This window comes from Haemaphysalis longicornis, unplaced genomic scaffold, assembly GCF_048455015.1.
Source record: "Haemaphysalis longicornis isolate Haplotype H1 unplaced genomic scaffold, Haemaphysalis longicornis Haplotype H1 scaffold_4, whole genome shotgun sequence".
Lineage (NCBI taxonomy): Eukaryota > Metazoa > Arthropoda > Arachnida > Ixodida > Ixodidae > Haemaphysalis > Haemaphysalis longicornis.
Genome location: NW_027526361.1, coordinates 108,696,249 through 108,720,890, shown reverse-complemented (window position 1 = coordinate 108,720,890; position 24,642 = coordinate 108,696,249). Strand labels below are relative to the sequence as shown.

The 24,642-nt window shown below is 43.6% G+C and overlaps 1 protein-coding gene across 1 annotated transcript in view; it reads left to right on the top strand.

The window, feature by feature from the left end:
• The window catches only part of LOC144179252 (aminopeptidase N-like), a 129,141-nt gene that overhangs the window by 87,104 nt on the left and 17,395 nt on the right, over positions 1-24,642 (top strand). Inside the window, exons 3-14 of the mRNA XM_077707539.1 lie at positions 1,261-1,363; positions 2,056-2,176; positions 2,556-2,710; positions 5,825-5,938; positions 6,491-6,625; positions 8,006-8,071; positions 9,582-9,647; positions 12,130-12,287; positions 14,034-14,125; positions 16,000-16,130; positions 21,914-21,969; positions 23,868-24,015. Coding sequence (XP_077563665.1) covers positions 1,261-1,363; positions 2,056-2,176; positions 2,556-2,710; positions 5,825-5,938; positions 6,491-6,625; positions 8,006-8,071; positions 9,582-9,647; positions 12,130-12,287; positions 14,034-14,125; positions 16,000-16,130; positions 21,914-21,969; positions 23,868-24,015 — 1,345 coding nt within the window. The remainder of the gene's footprint in view (positions 1-1,260; positions 1,364-2,055; positions 2,177-2,555; positions 2,711-5,824; positions 5,939-6,490; positions 6,626-8,005; positions 8,072-9,581; positions 9,648-12,129; positions 12,288-14,033; positions 14,126-15,999; positions 16,131-21,913; positions 21,970-23,867; positions 24,016-24,642) is intronic.

Here is a 24,642-nt window from a genome sequence, read left to right as displayed (position 1 = left end):
ACGGTCTGTGGCTGAGTATGGTAGCGCCATTTGGGAGTACTGATGGCAAGCAAGGCTGCAGAGCCGAATGATAGTTCGTTTGAATATCCGCCCTCATGACTTCAGGGCACGCGTCACGAAAACACGATTTAGCGGGATAATCAAAATTTTAACCTAAATTGATTAATTTCTCAGTGAAGACAGCATCGTTTGCTGCCGGACAAATGCTGCGGGCACAATAGAACATTAAATCTTTCGAATGAAACAAACTTGTATTTTGTCTGCATGGCCCGTTTAACGAAATATATTAAAATACGTCGGCGCAGTGGCATTTCTGTACCATAGGGTTGTTGGATTCATCCTGTTGTCGCCATTTGTGTGGTTTTCCTCACGTGAGTTGGATTTTCTAGTTCAAGGAGGCTGTTCTTACGTGTATAATGCTGGGGCTACATGGAAGGCAGCGCTTGTCAAGTTAAGATGCCGTGTGACGCCTCTGATGTGTGAGACAGCGACCACTTAGGAACTCATCAAGCCCCAACTATCTTAAGATGCCACCAACTACGCGTGGCTCTAGCATATTGCTAGGAGACGCGCCTTAGTCATGTGCTGCAGATACAGGACTGTTGTGCTTTCCATTCTCTACTGCAGTCAGAAGGGCGCAGTTGCTCTATTTCATCTGTCGTCAATTTCCTGTGAACTAAACTGTGCACCCAGAAGTGTCGCTTGGTTTTCAACAGGACGTTTACAAAGAATAAACATGAAACTACTCCCCCACCCCCCCTTCACCCTTCAAGGCTTGCTTACGATACACGGTGTAAATCAGTATCATGTCCCTGCATCTTGTGCTACGCAATGGAGTAGTGAGTTTGACATTTGGCCATATATAGGTCATGTGGCGGGTGAGTACAAAATATCTGTGCATACATAACCACTGCGGTGGCTCGATGGGTAAGGCGTTGTGCTGCTGAGCACGAGGATGCGGGTTCGACGATTCGTGGCCGGGGTGGCCGCTTTTCGGATGGAGGCAAAAAGCAAAAACGCCCATGTGTATAAGATTTGGCGCACGTTAAAGAACCCCAGGTGGTCAAAATTAATCCGGAGTCCTCCACTATGGCACGCCTCATCGACTGCGTTGCGTCAGCGCAGTGCGTTTAACCCTACAATCAATCAATCTGTGCATACATGCTATCTGGGCACAGATAGCATGTATCTGGGGGATCTATGATAATGCTTAGTCTTTGGCTACGGTGTGCATCACAGCCTTGTTTTGCTTCTTTACAGGCCAAATGGAACGAAAGCAGACAAGTTCGAGACCACCGTGCGAATGTCCACTTACCTGCTAGCCTTTGTCGTCAGCGACTTCGAGTCAAGGGGTGACGCCAAGGTAAATTTAATGAGTTTACCGAAGCCAAAATTGTGCGGCTTTTTTTGCTGCTTTGTTCAGAACTGTTTCTAAACCCGAACATTTGGCATATCACAGCCCGTTAGGCCCTTTTCGCTGATGAAAAATGCCTTTTTAAATCTAGTAGGATTTCCACCTTCATTTACTTTTCCATTTTTTTGTCATGTATGGTATGAAATCTGGGAGTTGTATGCTCAAACATGTACTTTTGTAGTTCACATTGTCAGTAACCGGGTTTGATTGTTGCTGCTTTACTGGTGATGAAAAATCTGATGTGGAGCCTAAAATCAATTGTGCAATATTATTAAGCTCTAAATCTCTCGAATGAGTGTATTGATTGCCCGTAAACAATCTAGTGTGCCACTGCATGACCCAAAGATACTGTCATATTTTCATATTCTGCACGACGACTCGTGTTTTTCTGAGATATGTTTTTGCTCCAGAAGTGGAAACTGTTTTTGAGTGATTGAGTGCATGCATGAAAGGAAGTGCTGCATAATGTACATTGCGAACATTGTAACACCAGTCGCACACATGATTCCATGTCAAGGTGCTCAGAAATGTTTCGTGAGTTTAAACAAAACGCGACTTTTAACGCTGTTTTGTTTCGATTCAGTTGCTAATACTCGAATATGTTAATTGCCTGCCTCCTCCTTTATTTTGCTGCCATTTAGTTCAGAGTCTGGGCTCGGCCAAACGCCATTTCATCCGTGGATTATGCCCTGTCTATTGGTCCGAGAATCTTGGAATTCTACGAGAAATATTTCTCGGAAAAGTATCCACTCCCAAAAACTGGTAAGTGGTGTCATGCATTGACACTGCAGGTTGTCAGATACTGTCAGCCGAATGAAAAGTTTGGTTGGTCACACCTTGCTCAAATTCAGGGGGTATAGGTCCTGCGTTTATGTGAAGCCGGAAGATCTGATAGGTACAGTCAAGTCGTGTGCTTCTTAAAACAAGCCAAGTTAGCAGCAGGCATTAAATAGTTCAGATATGTCCATAGAACTGACCATGTCTGAATGGCACAACTTTAAAAAAGACGTCTTTCATAGAGCAGCGTCTCACGAATGCGTGTACTGATTGTCCCTGCGTACCTGTGCCAGCATTCGGCTGAAACTGAATGGGCTTCCTCCACGCATCGCTTTCTTACGACTCGATCTGGCGGCTTCTGCAGACATGGTTGCGCTGCCGGACTTCAACGCTGGCGCCATGGAGAATTGGGGACTGGTCACGTTCCGAGAGACGGCGCTGCTGTTCAAAAGGAACGAGTCGTCGGCCCTCAACAAGGAGCGCGTCGCCACGGTAGTCTCCCATGAGTTGGCCCACCAGGTAAACATTTTTAAGCGCGGAGCACTTTAGGTGCCTGGCTTGTCGTAGTTCATCCGGGGTCACGGTAGCCAACTGCCGAAGTCACGCGGTGTCACGCACCCAACCAGAGGCTTTGAAAATATCATTGCTTCCCCTAGTAGGGATTGATCCTGTGTCCCTTCCATTACGAAGCTGATGTCAACACCAGTGCGCCAAACAGGCATGTGGTACTCATATGCAGCGTGTTGGGGGTGGTCTTAGCGCTGCGCCATTGCCACGGAGGCTGCCTTTGCTAGACAGCAATTAAGTGCACAATTATATAAAACAAACAAAAAGTCATGAATTAACACATCAATTTTCCCAAATTAATGGAAATTTAGAATTATATAAATTATAGGCTTTTAATTAATAATGCAGAATTATTAATTTTATTTATTAATTTTAACGCAGAAAATTATAGGCTTTTTCAGAAGCTGCGGCGCCCTCTGACTACTTTCAGAGTCAACGACGCCAGGCTGATACTGAAACTAGTCAAGAGAGGGCGCCACAGATCCTTTTGCAAATCACTGCTCCGCTCTTGACAGCTTTCATGTTGAGCGAAACTGCTTTAATTTTTTCATAAGTATCGCCAGAGTCCTTCAATGCTTTTGGAGGACTATGAAAAGCATTGAAGGACTCTGGTATCGCCAGAGGAAGCTATAATGCTTTCTCCTTCAGAGCACGTTAGCAGGCCTAAGTGCCCTCAGGAATTTTTGCAGAGTTTCTGTAACAGTGTGGGTTGCCAGCAAATATTAGCGAGTTTCACGATGCAGGTGCTTCGTACAGCATCATGCCTCACGTGTCATGTGATCAACTGGCGCCAACTTCAAATCTGCAAAAGTGTCATGCGAGCTGGGTGGATATCATGCTGTAAATGCAGCTGTGGGAAAATAGTGGGACCTTAGCTGTCCCACTTGCTAGAGCTTGCTAGAAATAAACGAAAGGAGAGTGAAGTTGCACCAGTTCATGCCGTGGTCGCTGTGATTGCTCTTTAGCGCAAGCTGTGGACTACTGAAGTAGAGGGCAGTGAAACCATGCTAATGGTAGGCAGCGCCATCGTAGGCCTATGGGAATGTGAAATAAACTGAAGAAGCTCCGTCATTACCATACTGGTCGCTCATATCAGTTGGCTACCCTTGACGCAATCACAGGGAAATATCGAATGCCCAATAAGATGCAATATCCGTTCATGTATGATCGTTTGTAAAAGCGTTATAGATCACTTTAAACTTCGGATAGCTTTTGATTCCTGTCTCATACCCCTATATTGACAGGGAACATCTTTTTGACTTATACCAGACTTGGCATCCTCTTCTTTCGTGCAAAGCTTATGCTTGTTCATCCTTTTCTGCAGAGCCTAAAGGTCGTGCAAAAAAGCAAACTCAAATGGGGAAGTCGTACGGTCAGCTTTTTTGCTTGTCATGAGGCAGAGCCAACTTTAATTGCTCTATTATTCACAAATTTTGATTATTTGAATATTGGAATACTTTAAATAATAAAACAGCAGTGCGAATCAAATGGAATAGCAAATACTATTTGCCAAATATTCTGTTTTGAATGTTTATGTGCCTTACTAATTAGTTGTCATAGCTGCTCCATCTCAGGAACCTGGTATAGCCAGCTAGTGTCATGAAATCAATAGCCTATAACTTAAAAGACGATAGTCTTCCTTGGGTTACTTGAACACGAAAAGTTTGGTCTGTGTGTCTGTAAGTATACTGTAGCATACCTCACGCTGGTCAACATTGTTCAGCAAAACGAAAGCATCAAGCATGTTTGAAGCAAAACATAAATACATACGTTACTCTGCTGTTTTAATTAAAAAATAGTTCTGGGTGTAATTTTCAAATAAAAAAAAAACGCTTTAAAAATTGGCTTCGCTTGGTTTGGATTTGGCTTGGCTTGACACTTGTGGCTCAAGTGCCAAGCCAAACAGTAACAAAATGTACCAACAGATTTTGCGAGAGCTGTATGAACACGGAAAAATTGAATTGAATTCAGCAAACCTAATTACATTTATCATGGCAAGACACACAAGAGAGGAACGGCATGAGGGGGGGGGGGGGAAGAGAGAAGAAACATTTATCTGACAAGGGCTGCAGAAGACTACCTTCTTTTGACATTTGCAGCAAAGCAAGCAGATGTGGAGCCAATTGTTAGCAATGCTTTCACCGTAAACTGAAACAGTTGGGCTCGCCTTGGTACTAGTAAATGTCTGCAGAACAAGAAACGTTTTTTCATGCCTGAGCTTGCATAAAATGCAGGTTGTATTTTTAACTGAAACGAGTATTGACTGTACTGGATGAAGTGGCCTGTTACCAAAGTGTTTATTTTTACACGCTGGCTTTGAGACATTCAAACATTTATAACATACCTTTAGCATGGCTTGTCTATGAGTTGCATTTTAAGCCATAACCAGAGTGGTATGACAAAAAAAAAAGTCATGGAGGTGGTCAGATTATCACCAGTCTTAATTCTATACGAGCAGTTTCATCGCTTTTGCCACTTTTTCCAAAATTAAGTTTTCTTTGAAGGAGTACTGCATGTGCAAACAAACATTTCTTGTTTACCGACATTACAACAGCAAGTGACAGAAGCTTTTTTGGTGGGCCACTTATATAATGATGCCCAAGCAAAGAAAAAAAGATAAAGAAGATAGAGAAAAATTACTGCCTTTATTTCAAAATTATTTAACAAATCAGGTTCCTTTGTTTATTGAACAACTAGCTTCCACAAAATATGAAAGATCTGATACTAATCTTAAAACAAAAGTAATCATTTTGTATAAGTGCTGAGCTATGGTCTCTCATCACATTTCATGGAACTTGCGCTCTTGTACTTGTTTTTCGAAAAGCTTCGAAGCTCTTTTGAGCCATTTAGGATGCCCTCATGCAGTTGAATCTACATATTGGTCGTGTGCCAATATCTTGGACAAATTCCTTCTGTTTTGTAAGGGCATATTGAGCGTGACATCAAGTATGACTATTCTTTTCGAGCGTTAATAAATTGAGTTCTAGCACATTTTTTTCCCTCTCGGAAATGTGTCTAGCACTCTTTGCCTGCCTAATGCCAGCCTTTTATATTAATCTTTCGCAGTGGTTTGGCAACCTTGTCACCATGAAGTGGTGGGACGACCTGTGGCTAAATGAGGGCTTCGCCACTTACGTCGAATACCTCGGCATTGACTTCGTGCACAAGGACTGGGAGATGGTAAGTCCGATCATTTTTCGACTATGACAGAATGTGTTGTCGGTTTTGAGAGCCAAGATTGAAATAAGTGCGTATATATTCTGCCTGAATGATAATGGAACCAACAATTTGGTAAAACATAGCATTTACACCTCTGAATCTTTGTACATGTTCCTGTATGGATGTACTCAGGTTAAACTTGCGATACAAAATTTTGCGATGAGGCCCATTGTGCTGATGGGGAGATTCCAATCAAAAGCGATAACAAATGCTGTGAACAGATGTTTGTCATTTACAAAGCAAGCAAAAGGTTGCTATGCGTAATAAATTTGTTGTAGTTTACAGCGAAACAAAAACAAAAATAGTACCACTGTGCTTTGAGGTACGAAAAAAGTTTCAGTGGCACGGGGCATCTTCATAGCAGACATGTAGTATTTGACAGATGATTTTGTGCGACAGATTGCAGGGAAAAGTGCAGCAGAGAGCTGCACTCAACATACTTCAGATTTTGGAATGTGGCCGTGTCTTGTCCTCTCGTCCCTGATGCTATGTGGATTTTTTTTGTCATCACAGGCCAAGCAGTTTATTGCTGCAGAACTCCAGCCGGTCATGGAAATGGATGCCCTCAAATCGTCGCATCCCGTCTCAGTGCCTGTCTACAATCCGGACGAAATCATTGAGAACTTTGACAAAATATCCTACGGAAAGGTGGGGAAAAAATGATTAATGGCCACGACACTAAAGCCTATTGGTAGGTCGGTCAGTGTCAGTGGACGAATTACAACCACGCAGTGAATTACAATTGCGCAATGAACGTGACCGATCTCCAGGCGCTTGCATGAAGTGCGGGTATTGGGTCGATGGGACTTCTCTCTTCCTGTCGCATGATCAAAGGTTGAGAGGGAGGCTTTTGAGAGGGAGGCATGAGGAATTGTCGCATGTACTGTTGGTGTACGCACGCAAGTCTGCACTAAAATCCGTTTCTCCACTCTACAAACCATTTGTTTCTTCGTGCCGGGTTTCCACCAGTGATACACATTCTCTAAGCATGTCAGATACACCTACTGTTTGTGCCGTAAATCGCGGAGCATCAAATGCCACCCATGCACCAAGTTCGGTTGCCAGGATGCATGAAGTGTTTTTTTTCTTCCTGGATGTATTTTCTGTTCTATACTCATCTGCCAATATTTCCTTTGAAAGCAGCAAATACTAGTTCTGGTCAAGGGTGCACCCCGTAAATATGGTTAACCTTGCTAACCCAGGTTTCATTCACAGCACTGACTTTACTCATCTTTCCGGATCGTACCTTCGGAGTAAACACAGTAGCTACTCCTCGTGGGTATAGTAGGTGGCACATTAGACATATAGTATTTCATTACCACAGCAGATTAAGCCTCCTCCGCACTGTTTTTTTACTTTTTCATTTCAACCAGTCATCCACCAGCCAATCACTTTGTAGTTGGCCATGCTTGAGACAGGCATTAAACTTCTACAACTGACTGGTTCATTTGTTGTCCGAACAGTTCATTTAAAAACTTTGGCACGAATCGATGGCAGAATAGACTAACGAAAGCTTGTGACCTTAAAAGTGCACATTTGTCCAACATTTCGGTCCACATCAAAGAATTCGAGGTTTTCTCGATTAATCAGCAGTTCTTCGATATACATGGTGCTTGGTAAACCGGCGGTGTGGGCTTTTGATCTTGAGGTGAGGCTGTCTAGTGTGCTGGTTAGTGTAGTCACTTGCAAAGCATTTCTGCGTCTCTTATTTTTACACAAGCACGTTAAGTTTTATCCGTGTGTCAACAATTTTATTGTACAGCATTGCTCTGAAATGTGTTTTTTGTATGTAGTAATGCTCCGAATCTTGAGTCGCATTTGTGCATGAGGTGAATCTTCAAGTAAATAAATGCTGTAACTATGACAAAGGTTCCTTCTCTTCAACCAGCTTAATAGCGAAAGATGAAATCCTTGGAACATCAGAAAGGGGGTGGCTTCGTATATGACCCACAACAAAAACACGTGCCTGTGTACGGTATACATAAGATCACGCACAATTGATGACTTTTGGTTCTTACCTTCCTGCAGGGAGCGTCGATCATTCGAATGATGAACTACTTCCTCACCGAGCCCATCTTCAGGAAAGGCGTATCGGTAAGGCAATCTGTGTCTATTTCAATTAGCAGAGAGAGAAGAGAATAAAGCTTTATTTAGTTGCCAACTGGAGCTCGTAGGTGCCGGCCAGTAGACCTTGGTCTCTGGCACCGTTTTCGGCCAGTTGGATGGCCGAGAGTTGATCTTTTGGGTTGGAGCTGCGCAGTACAGTCTCCAACTGCTCACTGTTATTGACATTTCGACCTAGTGTGGCTACCTGCGAGCATTGCCATAGCATGTGAGCTAGATCTGCTCAATCCTGGCACCGGTGGCACTTTGGGGAGCAACATCCTGGGTAACAGTAGCTGTAGACAATCGGGCTAGGACACGAATTTGTCTGGAGAAGTCGCCAGACCACGGACTGGCATTATGTCAGCCGACAGTGGTTAGAAATATCCCTGTAGGGCATGAGTCTGTCCCTGCCCAGCAGTGAGACGGAACCCCCATCTAAACTGACGTCCGCTCAGTCGGTGAAGCCTCGAGCAGCGTCATGCGTGGATTCGTTCCCGGCCAGGGTGGAGTGGGCAGGGGTTTAGATTAGCTGTATCTTACTAGTTCGTTCCTTGGGGTCGAAGCCAGGAGTTAAAATTGCGGACACTTGGAAGATCTGCCCTCGGGAGAAATTTAGGATTGCAGACGTGGAGTCGCTTATTACTGTTCTGATTTTTGTGGTGGTCACCATCGCCAGTGCAGATGGCTGCTTCTTCGTGCATTACTGAGGAGGTTGTGCAGAGTGAGCCAGAGGCAATGTAATTCCCTGATTATTGACTACCGCCATTGCCATTGCATTGTGAACAAAACAGTCGGCTGTGTTCGTGTAAACCACGTCCTCACCGCTAGCATAGCATTTGTGCAGAGCTTGGGCACTGGCCTGTCGTCGCTTCTCGTTCTGGACAGTGTACGTTTCACGGAAAGGGGGAATGACAATAGACCATTGTAGATAACAGTTTCTTAAAGGGCAACTACACTCAAAATTTCGACCTCTTGAAAACACTATTTCCGTATAGTCTGCAGAAAAAGAAAGCAAGATGCAAAATGCTGCAAGTGGTCAGCGAAAATCGGCCATTTTGAAACCGAAATCTAGGAGAGTGCGGCCATTGAGGTGACGTTGCAACCGGCCAGCGAGTGGCCAGACGGTCAGCAGCTCGGGAGCAAGCCTGCGTGCAAGCTTTACGTGCGCACGGGGCAGCAAATGGGTGAATGTTCGCACCAGAGCTTGACTGGTTCTCCAGCTGCGTGGCTGGCCAGAGGAAGAAACCTCAGCCAGCTGGAGCGTCATAGGCACGTCATGGCTGTTTACACGGTCTGCTGGCAGGTGCAGCGTGGTCTCCGGCGAAGCTTTTTTTAAACGCTTCTCACTGATTAACGAGGCGTTTTACGGGGCTACCACTCGTGTCACAGCTGATTTACTACACATTAAAGATAAATTTAGTCGACATGAAATTTCAGTGCAGTTGGCCTTTAATGGCAGCATAAAATGACCGCCACACGCCTTCCACTCTCTTTGTAGAACTACTTGAAGAAGCGGGCTTTCACCAACGCTCGACAAGATGACCTTTGGGAGGAACTCACCATGGTAAGGATTTTTTACCTGCTTGTAGCTTGAAGCGCCCAGAAAATGAAGGATGATTGGAATAGCTTTCAATGTATCTTTAAAGCTGGTACTTGACTGGAGCAGTTGATATAGAAAACATTTTAAAGAAATTACAGTAATCCCTCGTTATAACGAAGTCAGTGGGACGGCGAAAAATTTCGTTTCAATAGGTATTTCTATATAAGCGACCACTCGAGAAAAGCTAAAGTACTTAAATTGCACCACAACTGCGAGGAATCAAAACACAATGTATTCAGTGAAGCAAAACTTTATTCAGGTGCAAAACAGGCAGTGAGCTCTGGCTGGTTCATGTTCTTTCAGGGCGTGAGAAACCCTTTCTCCAATTTGACCGAGCAGTGACTGGCGTCCGAACGCCAATTACTGCTTGGTCATGATGATGAACAAGAGGAGAAGGCAGTGGCAACTTTTGTAAGGGTGGGAGTTGGCGCGGGTGTCACGGTGTGGTACGAGTTTCGCGCTGGCAAGCATAGCAAATTCTATGGCTCGAGTCCGAGGTTATATTTGTTGAGCTCAAAAAACGACGATTAACCGCTATTGTGGGTGCACGGTGCAATCATGAAAACTGACTGGTTTTGCACTAGGGTTTTGCATGATCACTGGGCAATTTTTTCCCCTGGCTGTGCAACCGTGAAGTTTGCTAAACAAAAGTTTTTCGGCGCCCTGCTGTCGATGACACTGCTAATTCTACGCTTTAACTGTCAGCATTCATGCACCAATGTCTAAGAGCAAAATTTAATCACTCTACCACGCATTTGGACCGTTTGTCAGAAGTCGGATGGCGCGAATCGAGCATGACCGGCTCGAGAAAATCGCCGGGGAAACACCAGCTTGTAAACTCGCCATGTTGACCGCCTGACTCGCCGCTGGGTTGCCGCCGCTCGGTGACGCTTCCGCTTGCCACTTCGCTCTAAGCGGGTCCAGCTCTTCGTGCACTTCGAACAATGTGGCCTAAAATTCATGCTTTTGGGTTGGGACCAGAAGAAATTTCGAATAAAGCGATACTTCGAGTAAAGCGATTTCGTTATAACACGGGATTACTGTATTTAAATTGGACTTCGACCTCTAGTATTTACTATGGAGGGAACTTTGTATAAAGGAGCAAAAGGGAAGGTCTGATGTTGCCAACTTTTGCATTACAATATAGAGAAGTCAATCACGCTTGGAAGATGTATTCACACAAAATTCTGATATGCAAACATGAACGCCCAGTGATAAACAAATGTTACTGACGGGAAAAGTATAGAGAGTGTTCAAATAACACTGTAGTGAAGAAAGTCAACCAGAACCATGACTTTCTTCACAGCAGCATTTCTAGCCATTGGCCAGTTAAGAGTTATGCATTTTCTCACTAATAAATACATTTAAAGTCTGGAAGGTGTGTGCATTTGCTGTTTTAGCCAAAACAGTACGAACAAAAGTTTCGTAAGTGAAGCGAAAAAAAAAAAAAAAAGACACTTGCAGTGGCTGGAATTGAACCTGGATCACTTGAGTGATGAAGCTGGTGTCCATCCAATTGCTCCATTTCGACATGGTGGAAGCGGTTTGGAAAACTCAGACAACCAAAGCATTCATCGCGATAAAGCTTCACGTTCAGCCATCATCGTCATTAGATGAAGGGGTGCATGATATTTTCTATAAATCTCTTCTGCCAGATGAATGCAGTGGTGCACGCTGGCAAGCATAATTAGCTGCGAATAGTAGTTTCAGATGTTCTAACTGGTGTGAGTGGTAATGCCGCATACCCGAGTCTCTGCAGAAGAGTTCAGCATAAGGAAGAAATAAATGTAACTTATTTTAGCCAGAGAGAAATAATGCTAATGCAAGTACTTTTACAAAGTCCCCCACTGCACGTGGTTCATTCACTTCCTGTTTCTCACTAGAAAGAAATAACGTTCACATTTTTTCCTACTTGCTGCAGGCAGCATGTGCAATTTGAATGTTTGACATTCTTCCACATTCAAGGCACATGCAAAAGCTTCAATTAAGAGTTTTACCAACTGCCTAGTAAATGATCCATTTTCATTACAAAACAATTTTAGATTCAGTACAAACAGGCTCATGCCTGAGAGATTATTCCCGACACCATGAGGTTATCATAGGACCATTGGCAGTCACAACTGCATTTTCAGTGCCAGTGTAAAATATATTAAAAAAAGAAAAAGAATTTGAAACAAGTTGTTACGGTAACACGAGCATTGATGCAGCTCTCACAGGGCCCTTGGAAACTACTCAGAGTCACCTTTTGAGGTCTTTCTCGGCGTTTATTTGCCTGCCTGGCGTTTATCTGGCATCCAGTGATTGCCACCAAAAGAGAGGAGTGAAATATGAAATTTGAATTTGGCGTTTTAAGAGGCATGCATTACACTATATTAGCTCGCAGTTTTGCTACATAGAACATTCCCGTACAGACGTGAAAGTGAAAGGTAACCGTCATTTGTCACAGGCGCAAGAGAAAGAGCCCCGTGTCGACGTGAAGACCGTGATGGACTCCTGGACTCTGCAGACTGGCTACCCGGTCATCACATTCAACAGGTCGTACGACAGCAACGAGGCAACTGTCACCCAGCAGCGGTTCTTGGTGGACGGCACCACTGACAACAAGTAAGGCGCCAATCTAATCCACCGTGGCCTTTCCCAGCCCCAATTTTTGTTTCTTTAAATTTTGCTTGTACTACTACACCCCAATGCTTGCTAAGATAGTGGCAAAGTGCTGTGGTGCAAAATTCGGTTCAGCGAGCCAAGGTGTTTGATGTAAAAGGATGTCTCACATAGGCCCTTCGGATGCAATTCGGGACATCTTTTGAGGTCTTGCCCACAAAGTTAAACTATCACCGGTGATTGCAAAATAAAGAGGCCTTAAAGGGTAACAAAGTACCAGCTTTCACCACAATAATTATTTGCATTCCTCACAACGAAAAGAAACTTACTTGTGAGATTTCGGCGTGGCTTTGCGTATTCTATCTGTACAATTTTTGTCTGAAGCCTGTAACGACATCCATATCTCACATTTTCATTCCTTTCCCAGCGAGTAAGTGAAACAGCTTGAGTCTTAGAGAAATAATTACCTAAGCTAAGTAACCTCGAACTGCAACTTTTGGACACAGGCTACAGAAACTGTACCAAACATAGCTGTGTGGTAGCTCTAGGAAAAGAAAACGAATTTCTTAGCGAAGACGGGGATGTAAGGTTCAGTGTATGAGATTGTGGAAACAATATCCTTCGTGACACTGATGTCTTCCTGATACTACGATACTGTGTCTCCTAGCTTCACTTAAATTCTCCAATGGTTATGGGTGCGGCTAAAGGTAGTGTCAAAATGCTGGCCTAAAGTCATAGAGGCTATTTATGCCTGGTTATCTGTCTTGCTCTTAATTAACGAGTACGAGCTTTTTGTGTTTTGTGAAATCTGGAACTTGCCGTGTGCACTGTAAACTAGAATTGGTTGCGAAAAATGAAACTCACCTGCATTTGAAATGTGCTGCAGTCTTACAATTTAATTAATATCAGTTGCTTGGAACTTAGTACTAAGTTGTTTTTCCCATTATTAGTTGGTGAAGCAAATCGTCATGGTTCCTATTCTCTTGTTGAATCACCCCAAGGCTCTATGAGCATAACTGGGAGCGGAGATTAAACAGGTTTCGGAGAGAGAGAGCCAGTCTAAAGTTTGCAAATAGGATGCCAAAGTTCTCTTCGCATCCAAACAACGTGTGTTAACTGTCACACCTCTGCACATTCGACCATGAAGTCCTTGCATTTACTGAGGAAACTTTGATACCCTGGTACAAAACTGCCAAAGTGGAGGTAAAGCATCTAGAGGGGAACTTTTTTCCCACCTGTATCATTTTCGTTCGTCCTTTGGCATGTCAGGTAACAAGCAGATAAATTCATGGAAACAAAACATGCTTTGTGACCTCTCACAGGCTAAAGTCAGGCTAAATATGTTTTGTGCAGGTGAAATGGTGCTCCACAGTCATGTGAAGCTGTCACCAAACTGAAACGCTGCTGTCATTATTAGCTTGCCCTCTAACCTCACTTTGAACACAATTGGAGGCATTTTTCTTCTCCTAAAAACCCCTGCTTCTGAAGATGCACCCTGCCTTGATAGTAAATATGTGTCACCTACGTCAAGTTCATGGAGGTTTATTTTTTTTTTAAGGAAAACGTGATTAGACATTTGTGTGCAGCTCTGAGACATGACAATTTTAGCTCCTCAATATACAAGTTTTATTTTTGCCAACCTGGTTGGTAGCTCATTCACAGCTCGCTGCACATTTTTGAGCAACTGGCAGAGTGTAACGCTGCATTGGTCGCACCGATGGAGTATTAATTTCTGTCTTTCTCTTCTAGGACCCTGTGGAGAGTCCCAATAACTTACACAGATGCCCAGAACCCCAATTTTACGGACACATTCCCCAAGTTGTGGCTCAATGAAAAATCGAGTGAGTGTTTAATGCAGTTGTCTATGGCCACGAAGCTTGTTGCCAGAAAATACTAATGGAACAATGGCTGAGCACTGCATGCCAGGGAGTTCAAGCAACCTTTAAGCACAGTTCAGTGATTGACATAAATCATCAAGCTTGAACTGTACATTCTGCATTTACTGATGGGCCCAAGATGCTTCTTGTGAGTTTTTTTTTTGGGGGGGAGCAATCATTTCACCCCAAACTATTTTGCCTAATTCTACTACTACTATAGCCTACTACCTACTACTACTATCATAGCTACTCCACGACTATCGTGGTCTCCAATCACGGCACCCTTTTTTTGTCCGGTTTTGTCCCTGTCGTTTGTCTTTCTGTGGGCTGTTAGGAAGGCCGAAGTTTTTTTACAGTGCCGGTAATGTGTAGCGTTATTTTTTTAGTGGAAACTCGGGCAGGTTCGTAGGCGTCAAATTTTTTTGCGCAGCGTTTCACGGTGCCACTTTTTTTTTAACCAGACTCCAGCTCCCATGGGACCGTATACCATGCAAGCCACATTTCAGCCTTTACAAAGCTAGGTGGTGAACGTGAGGTATAGCCATAAAAGCAAGACAAAAGCCCTAGTGTCACAGCTCATATATAGAGATATATGCCTTAATGCAAAAGAAACCTTAGCATACTTGAGGTAAAACTTCAGTACGTGACTGAGAATAAGTGGAAATACACATTGAATTCATTTTTAGGGAAACAAATAAAAACGGGGATTTAAGAAATCGGCCATGTATAAGCTCGTGGTTTAGCACGTGGGATTGGATCCACGCAGACCACTCGTTTTTACTAGTGTGAAATTGCATTTTTCAGGTAAAAACATTTTTTTTGGTAGCAGGATTAGTGTGGTCAGGTGCGCGGGGGTTGCGAGCATTATAGGGGCGATATTTCATTCAAGGAGATTGTGCTTAGGACTTTTATGAAAATAAAAAAAAACTTGCACTTTGTCATGAAAGTGCCGCAACTCGCACTTTCACGTATGTAGTACAAAATGTATGTACTACGAAAAGCACAAGAACAACTCTGAATTCTGAAATTCAAAATTTGTGGTTGTTTTTGTGCTTGCATGATACAAGGGTGATACGTGAAGCACGCAGTGGCCCATGCTTCGCTTACAATGATTGCTCTAAAGTTACATAATTACAGTCGAACCTTATATAATGGATTAGTATCAGGACAGCAAATTAGTTTGCTATAACAGATATTCGTTGCAACAGTGGAGGTGAAAATCCGCTATAACAATTCGACAAGCTGGATTGCGCAAAAATACTTCATGCGAAAATGCATTTTTAAGGCTTTGAACCCATTATAAACAAAGTAACCCTTACCTTTCTCCTTGTTCCATTTCAAGCTCAATGAACCGGAACATGAGTGCATAAAAATACAGCAGCACAAAGGTCACATTACAAAACAGCCTTGCATCCTTATTTATTTGATGAAGGATGTGATCTTCACCTGGTGGCTACTCACAGCACTGAGCAGGATGAAGTTTTCTGCAATGTCCACGAACAAAAGGGTCTTTATACCTTTGCAGTTGTGGGCTACGGGGTTTTTTTCCAAGTAGCTTCTTAGCCTCCCGGTCAAATATTTCTTCGTTATATCCGATATCGCTGGCGGCTCTCACGATTTCAGTTTTGTTAAAAAATAAGTGTCATTGAAATAAAACGTGACCAACCAAAGCTTGTATTTTGTTCACTATAGCCGATAATTTGCTATGTCAGTGTTCGTTATAATGACGTTCGATTGTACAAAGATTGCTCAATGGCCTTTGTGTTGTGCGCATTTGTGCAACGCGACCAGTTCACTAAAACGTGCGAAAAGGTGTCCTGTTCTCCCTCTTTTTCCAGCTGTCATCAAAGGGTTGCCATCATCAACGCAGTGGTTCATTGCAAATGTCCAGCAGGTTGGCTTTTACAAGGTCAACTACGATGAACAAAACTGGAAGTTACTCATTGATCAACTGATGAACAATCATGAGGCAAGTGGATTTAATGCTAGTGGTACTAATACGCAATTCCTGTACATTCCGAAGTTGGCGCCATTTTTTTTCATCATGGTCTTTTTATCAGTCTTCCTCCCAAAAGCTTCTGCGAATACAGTTCTGTACTAAGGCTCTTCCTCAATATTCAAAACCATACCAGATTTATTGTTTTAGTATTGAAGTTTATGGTCTTGGAATCTAACTGCTCTTGTAGGTCTTAAGAGTATTTCAGCAGTTACTGTTCACACACGGTGGCCTGTATTCCAAGTCCCTAGTACATAGTTTCACAAGCTGGGATTAGGGGCTTGGAGCAAATCCAACAACCATGTTTTGCAGTGCTGAACAAAGAGTGGTGTGCGTTACAAGACTGGAGTTGGCTGCTTCGGCACTCAAAAAAAAAAAAAATTCTAAGGAGAGAATGCCTTTAGAGCAGGAGGAGAGGAGAAGATGCAGTGGATGGCCGGAAAACATTTTCACGTTTGCTTGCTTTGGCACAGTGCCAGTCGAGCAGTGGTGTGAGGAACAAAATTCTTTACCTTCCCTTGGAATTACAGCCCATATTCAGTCGACTTGTGAGCGTGTCACTAGCACACTTATTCTTCTCTTATCTCAAAGCATCGTGCTGCACACCTTCACTGAATGACTTAAAGGGAACACAACAAAAATGAATGGGAAGGCAGCTTATTCACTGACCTACATTTCAACGGGTGAAGGACTACGAGAGTGCCCATATTTTGAAAGGAGGCCCTTTATAATTGTAGTGCGCAGCACTTTGGCGCCTGTCTCCACCTGTCTCCGCCTGTCCACTTTGGTCTCCACCTGTTCATGGTGGCGGTCAGAACAGCAACACAGCAGAGGGTGCTACAAATCTCTGGGTTCAGACAGGCTGTCATTGGAACTTGACTCTTGCAACGTCAACGTACGCAGTGTGTCTAGCAAGCAGTGTCTCTAGCAAAGCTTAGCAGTACTACTAGAGGAGCTCTCGCACATTAGGTGGGATATTATCAGGTTAAGCGAAGTTACGACAGGATGAGGCTTCATGGAGCTCACTAGCGGGCATATTCTGTGCTACAGTGGACCCCAAGAGAACAACGAACACAGGGTGGGATTTTTAATCCGCAGAGAAAAAGCAGGAAACGTGGAGTATTTTCTCAGCATTAGCGAGAGAATCGCGGCTGTTTTGATTAAGCTAAAAAAGCAGTACAGGTTAAAGATAGTACAGGCCTATGCACCAACCACCAGCTATGATGATGAAGCCATAGACAGCTCCTACGAGGGCATCGAGTCAGCAATGAAGACGGGAACAACACAGTTCACGGTTGTGATGGGAGACTTTAACGAAAGGTTGGTAAGCAGCAGATGGGAGAAAGGTCAGTGGGAAACTTTGGAATACACAACCACAACAGTCGAGGAGATACACTGGTAGATTTGCGGAGAGAAATGACCCGAGGTTGATGAACACATTCTTTTACAAACGAAAGAATAGGAAATGGACGTGGAAAAGTCTCGATGGTACAACGAAAAACGAAGTTGACTTCATTCTAAGTGACAACCCGAGTATCGTGCTCGACGTAGAGGTGCTAAGCAGCGGTAATAGGATGGTTAGATGCAAGCTAAGGCTAAATCTCAAAAGAGAAAAACAAACTCGTGATAACTGAGAACCTCTGCATGGAGTCAGTCAGCCAAATCGCAGGAGATTAAAATAAGTCTTACAAAACAAATTCGCGCTTCTAGACGAGCATAATGAGGTCAGTGTGGAGAGGCTAAATGGCAACCTAACATCGCCAATCAGTGAACAAGTAGTAGCTGTGATAGAAGCAACATGTAGGGAAGAAACTGAAAAACTAAGAAAATGAAGGAACTGATTTCCAAACGTAAGAACATGAAAGTGTCAAGATCAGATTGTTAGCCAAGCTGTCGAAACTGATTAACAGATGTAAAACAAGCAACATTCGTGCATATAGTATGGCAGTGATCGAGGAAACGCTGCAAATACGAGGAAGCATGAAATTAAGTAAGAGAAAGCTAGCCGTCGGCAAATACAGGATGTACGCACTCGGAGACAAGCAGGGTAACATCATGCACAACTTGGACGAGATGAGTACAAGCTCAACTTGCAATGTCCCAATGACTAGTAACTAAAGAAGAGGTAGGAAAGGCTCTCAAAGGCATGAAAAGAGGAAAAGATATTTTACTGGAAAAGTTTGCTGTAGTACTACATTCAGAATGCTTGAAGACTCAAAAAGGAAAAATGCCAACATTATTCTGATTCATAAGAAGGAAGATCCCAAGGACCTCGAGAATTAGTTACAGACCCATCAGCCTACTTTCGGTTGTGTACAAGCTTGTTACCAAAGTTATTGTCAGCTGCATAGGTGACAGCCTGGATTTCCACCAACCCAGAGAGCAGGCTGGGTTTAGGAAAAAGTACTCAACCATGGATCACGTCGATGTTGTCAATCAAGTGATAGAAAAATCAGCAGAACTCACTAAATTTTTTTACATGACATTTGTAGACTTTGATTCTGTACTCACTGCAGCCATGCTAGAAGCACTAAAAGACCAGGGAATAGAGGAAGCCTACATGAGACATTTAGAAGACATATATAAGGAATGCATGGGCAGTACAACCCTCCACAAGCAAAGCAATAAATTCCCTATCTAAACAGGTGTAAGACAGGGAGATACCATCTCACCAAAACTATTCACAGCATGTCCAGAGGGGGGAATACTGAGCCATTTGAGGTTTGCAGACAACATAGTATTGCTGAGTGAGACTACAAAACACCTGCAAACAATGCTTGAAGAACCACAATCAAAAAGCACGGCTGTGGGGCTAAAAAGAAATATGAATAAATCTAAAGTAATGAGGAATAAGCATGCCAAAAACATTCTCTTCAGCTAAGGGAACGAAACACTAGAAGAAGCATAAGAGTGCAACTATCTCGGACAGATGGTTAGTGCTGATCTCAGCCACGAGAGATAAATCCGCTGCAGAATAGGTAAGGGTTGGGGAACACTCGGCAAGCACTCCCAAATAATGAAAACTAAGCGCTACCTCTGTCCCTCAAAAGAAAAATCTACAACCAGTTCATACTGCCGGGTATGACATATGGAGCTAAAACTAGGTGCCTTAGAGAAAGCAAAGTTAGGTTGACTCAACGGGCCAATAATGTTAGAAGTAACACTTCAAGGACAGGAAGCGAGCTACCTGGATCAGAGAACAAACTAGAGTCGACCATGTCATAGTTCAAATAAAGAAAGAAATGGGCTTGGGCTGGCCATGTAGAAAGACGAACTGACAACCGGTGGAAAATTAGGGTAACAGAGTGGATACCAAGAGATGGGTCTGGAAGAAGGGCAAGGCCATTAACCAGATGGAAGGATGCAATACGGAACTTCGGGGGTAAACTGTGGACTCGAGCAGCTCAGGACAGGAGCAGTTGGAGGTCAATGGGAGAGGCCTTCGTCCTACAGCGGACTTAAGGAGGGTGGTGTTGGTGGTGGTGGTGGGTGATGATGATGATGATGACAGTGGTTTCGGGGGCGGCAAAGGCAACAACAGTGGTGTCCGCATGACCGAGCCAGCTACTGCGACACCGAAGGCAGAAAGAAAATGGAGGAGGAGTGTCCAGCGAAAGTGTGACGGGTAGTGTGGCACACGCTGCTGTAACAGCATCTCCCAATGCGTCGCCATGGCTCAGCATGTCTGACTGCCTCCCCCTCACATTTTTGCCAGATGCTCCTCGTGGCTTATCTAAACCGCATGACAATTGCACGGGAGGGTCAAACACACTTTGCAACAACATGCTCGCCGGCAGTGAAGTGCTGCGAGATAACGGCAGAGCAGCACGTGCTGCCGTGCATTTGCTAAACACGCAATCACTTCCTGAGACGCAGCAGCTATGCACCACGACCGAGAAGGCAGCAGTTCGTGCTGAGCACGAATTTCGCATTAAAGGAGCCATGAAGACAAAATACAAGTTGGGTTTATTAGAAAGACTGCTTAGTCCCGATAACAATGATACCAATATCATCGCAATTTTCGAACAAATAACGGAGATATTAAAGAAAACGTGTGAAGCAGTCGCGACCCCCTAGCCAATTTCCCGCAACTTTTCTATGACGTCACCGAACCTTGTTTGTGCGATTGGCGGCCGCCTAACTGACCTGTCACGATGACACATGACTGGTTGTCTGTAATGGGGCCTCTGGTTCCATTTGACCGCATCACTTGAATGCTAACGTGCAGTTAACGCATTGAAAATTGTTTTATTGTTGGCCCGTATGGCGTCATTCTTGTTCATAACACGTCACTGTGGCGCAAAATTTTAAAGTTTTTAAATACTTCTTGTTTTTTTTTCGTTAAAAAACATCTTTTGGGGCTGTAATGGAGCTGATATACTGAATTCATGGCTCCTTCAAGGGGTATAGTAATCGTCAGCTGCTTTTTTTGATGCCTAGGAGTTGTGGGAAGTTAATCAGAAAAATTTTAAATTGTTCACGTACCGACATTGACACAATAAATATGTGATACATCGATTAAAATTGGCACATTATCCCGTTAATTTTCAACAAAATATGGCGGATGTGTTATCTTCATTTTTGTATGGAAAGATGCTTTTTTTACAAATTTCACAACAGCAAGTTTAGTTATACAGATGTTAGTTCCATACTTTTTCTACCATGTGCTCCTACTTCCTATCGGAAAAGGACTTCTTAAAATATCCATGTTTTGTGCGGACTCTTCCATGGCACTTCTTTTATCACAATACAGTAGAATCTCGATAAACGGAAAGCGCCTAAATGGAATTGCTGCCTAAACGGAATTGTAGCCTGTTAGTTGGTTGGTTTTGTATTCAGATGAAGTGAAAAAAATTCGGTGATCGCAACTAAAATTTCCGCCTCACTATGTAAACAGAAGCGAAAATGGAACTTCTTGTCAAGCCCATGGCCTCATCAGCATCAGCTTTTTCCGGTTCTGGCTGTTTAGATTTTGTTTTCTTTTTTTAGCCTCGCTGGTCTTGTAAGCCTCATCTCGTTAGTAGTCGACCGTGTTAGCGCGACGAATGCAGCATCATAGTAGTTCATGTTCTAGTTGTTCGGTCTCGATTCAAGTTGCCGAGGTCCTGCCATCTTGTTCGTGCCATTGTGGTGCTGCTATTCGTGCTTCATTACTGTGTTGCCATCAAAGTCGGGGCGCTTAGGTTAGAAAAGAAAGGACATCATTCTTGACTTCGAAAGTGGCCCTTCGATGCATTTTTATGTATTTTTAGGGCACAGCGACTAATTGTTGCCACATAAAATTCGTAAATGTTGTACCTAAACCTCTTGTATTTTTCTTGCTTTTTGAAAATCTATCAACTACATTCACCTTCCAGGGCTTAGAGGTTCGTTAAGAGTGCGTACACACATAAATTTTCACTTTTGCGCAACTCTCTCAGTGGACAAAACTCCCGTTAAATGGAACTGATTTTTTTCGGTCCCTTGAAGTTCCATTTATCGAGACTCTACTGTATAAGCATCGCAGTTGCTTACCGAATTCGTGTGGAAAGTCATTCATAAAATCCTCAGTTTGTGTCTAGGGATTCATAAGCTACGAAGCTTGAAGAACAAGACTTCTTGATTTAGGGGTGGGTGCAGCTTTTCTTTGTAGTTACGTGTTTACAACAACACATCTGGTCAGCTTTGGGTCTTTTTTTTTCATGTCTAATTGTGCCAAAACAGCGCACCAATTTGTAACGTGTTCTAATAAGCTGCTTATCGTATTTCCCTTCCAGAAAATCGATGTCATGAACAGGGCCCAGGCGTTGGACGACATCTTGGATCTGGCCAGGTTTGCGACTTTTCAGTGTTGTTTATACCATTTGCAATCAATAGGAAGGAATCGATGGGATATGGAAAGAAGTGTACGTCAACAAGTACAGAAAAATCTTAATCCTTTAATTAAAAAAAAAAAACTCCAACTCAGGTGAGATTTGAAGACACATCCCTGCAGTTATGTGGGCACTTATATCACGCTCCTGACCACTCAACCGACGGGGAGCCGGCGCTGTCGAACATGTTACACTCGTTCTGAACCAGTTTGGCCGTAAAGCAGCAACCTTTGTGTTTTCGAATTTCACGTCATGTATCGTACAAGTGACCATTTCAATAATGTTGCGTGTAGATTACACATATAGAGCATCACGGTATTTGGTGCCATTAGCTGTAAAATTTTTTGTGTGCTTTATGTTATGCCGGATGTAACTCAAAACATTGGCCGAAAGTTCCCTCGGGCGTAACTCTAGTTTTCAATCCTGCGTTCCCTCGGACGTAGCTATAGAAACTGGCCTAAAGTTCCGTCGGACGTAACCCTAGTTTCAAATTCTCCGTCGGACGTAACTCTAGAAACTGGCTTAAAGTTCTGTCGGACGTAACTCTAGTTTTCAATTTTGGGTTCCGTCGGACGTAACTCTAGACACTGCGTACAAAATATGATACCTAAAATGTCTTTGTGCACGGTGCAACAAACATTGGTGATTTTGACACCGAAACTGTGGGATACAAAATATGACACTACTTGTGTGCACGGTGCAAACAACCAGCAAACATTGGCGATTTTGAAACGGAAACTGAGAGGAGCGTGGTCATAATGGCCAGACTGGAGTGACGTTGCAGCCAGTGAGTGGTTGGCCGGCTGGCCGGAGCAAACCTTCATACAATGGTTTTGCACGCACGACGGCCCTTGGAAAAGCAAGCCCAACGATGCTTGACTGGCTCTCTTGACTAGCCAGAGGAGCAAGCACCTGGCCAGCTGGCATGTCACTTCCGCTTCATCGTTGTTTGCACAATACGGCGGCAGGTGTAGCGTCGTCTGCAATGGAGCTAATTTAAGGGGGTACACCGGTCTTAAAACAACTTCTAATTTTCAAGTAAACTTTGTGAAACTTGTCAGTCTTGCTGCTTTTTTCTCACTGATTTTTAATATGCAATTATTTTTTCAGTTGGTCAATTAGTTCCCAAGGTAGAGGTAATTAGCCATTTTTGGAGGAACAATAGACAGAACAGTGTTGATCATAAAACAGTAATCTTCATATTTTCCAATACTATGAACCCTGGTGAGTGCAGTAATCAAAGTTTTTTGATGCGTCACTTGGAACTAATTTTACAGCTCATTAAACTTTGGTGTTTTAAATGGGCACTCAAAAGGGTTCCTTACCACTCGTGGTTCCTTACCACTGGTGCCACCAAAATTAGTTGCAAGCGATGCATCAAAAAACTGCTTCAATTATTGCATTCACCAGGGTTCATAGTATTGGAAAATATAAAGATTACAGTCTTATAACCAACGCTGTTTTTTCTATTGTTCCTCCAAAAATGGCTAGTTACCTCTCATTATCTTGGGAACTAATCGACCAACTGGAAAAATAATGGCATATTTGAAATCAGTGAGAAAAAAGCAGCAAGCCTGACAAGTTTACAATGTTTATTAGAAAATTAGTTGTTTTAAGAGCAGTGTCCCCCCTTAAATGTTGCTGACTGATTAACAACTCATTTCCCGGAGCTACCCATCATGCCCCAGTTGGTTTGGTGGTACGTGCTCTACGTGCAGAGTGAAAAATTTGGCCAAGGTGAAATTTGAGAGCAGTTGGCCTCTAACAAGCCGTTACCTCCCTGTTGTGTGTTCAAATAATTTGCGAACGTGTTCCCGTTTTTCGCTCAATTTCGCGGTGGCACTTTTTCCTCGCGCAGGGCGGGCTTCGTGGACTACGGGCTGGCGTTAAACGCGACGCAGTACCTGTCCAAGGAGGAGTCGTACATCGCCTGGAGCCCCATCGGAGCCAACCTGGCCTTCATCAGCCGCATGCTCGAGACCACCGACGTCTACGGGAAGTGGAAGGTCGGTGACCGCTCGGTTGCAAGTTGTTCTTCGTGGTCCCCGTTGTAGCAGGCTAGTACATGGGGAGCAAATCATCTCTACTTTTACTATCACTTACAGCAAAGCCATTCATTATCTGGCTTGACTTTAATAAATGGCTTTGTTATAAGTGATACTAAAAGCCAGATAATGAATGGCAGCCTAACATTGTCCCTGAAAGAGAAAGTGTGTGGCAGCTGCACCTCACCTACGGGGCAGAAACTTGGAGGCTTAAATTGAGGACGACTCAGCAAGAAATGGACCGGAAGATGATAGGTGTAACGTTAAGGGACAAGAAGAGAGTGGAGTGGGTCAGGGAACAAACACGTGTTAAGGACATATTAGTAGAAATTAAGAAGAAGAAATGGGCGTGGACAGGGCATGTAATGCAAAGGCAAAACAACCGTTGGTCATTAAAGGTAACGGAGTGGATCCCTAGAGAGGGCAAGCGTGGCAGGGGGCGGCCGAAAGTTAGATGGGCAGATAAGATCCACAGGTTTGCGGGGATAAATTGGTCGCACTTAGCACAGGACCGAGATAATTGGAGATCCATGGGAAAGGCCTTTGTCCTGCAGTGGGCATAGATGGGCTGGTGATGATAATGATGAT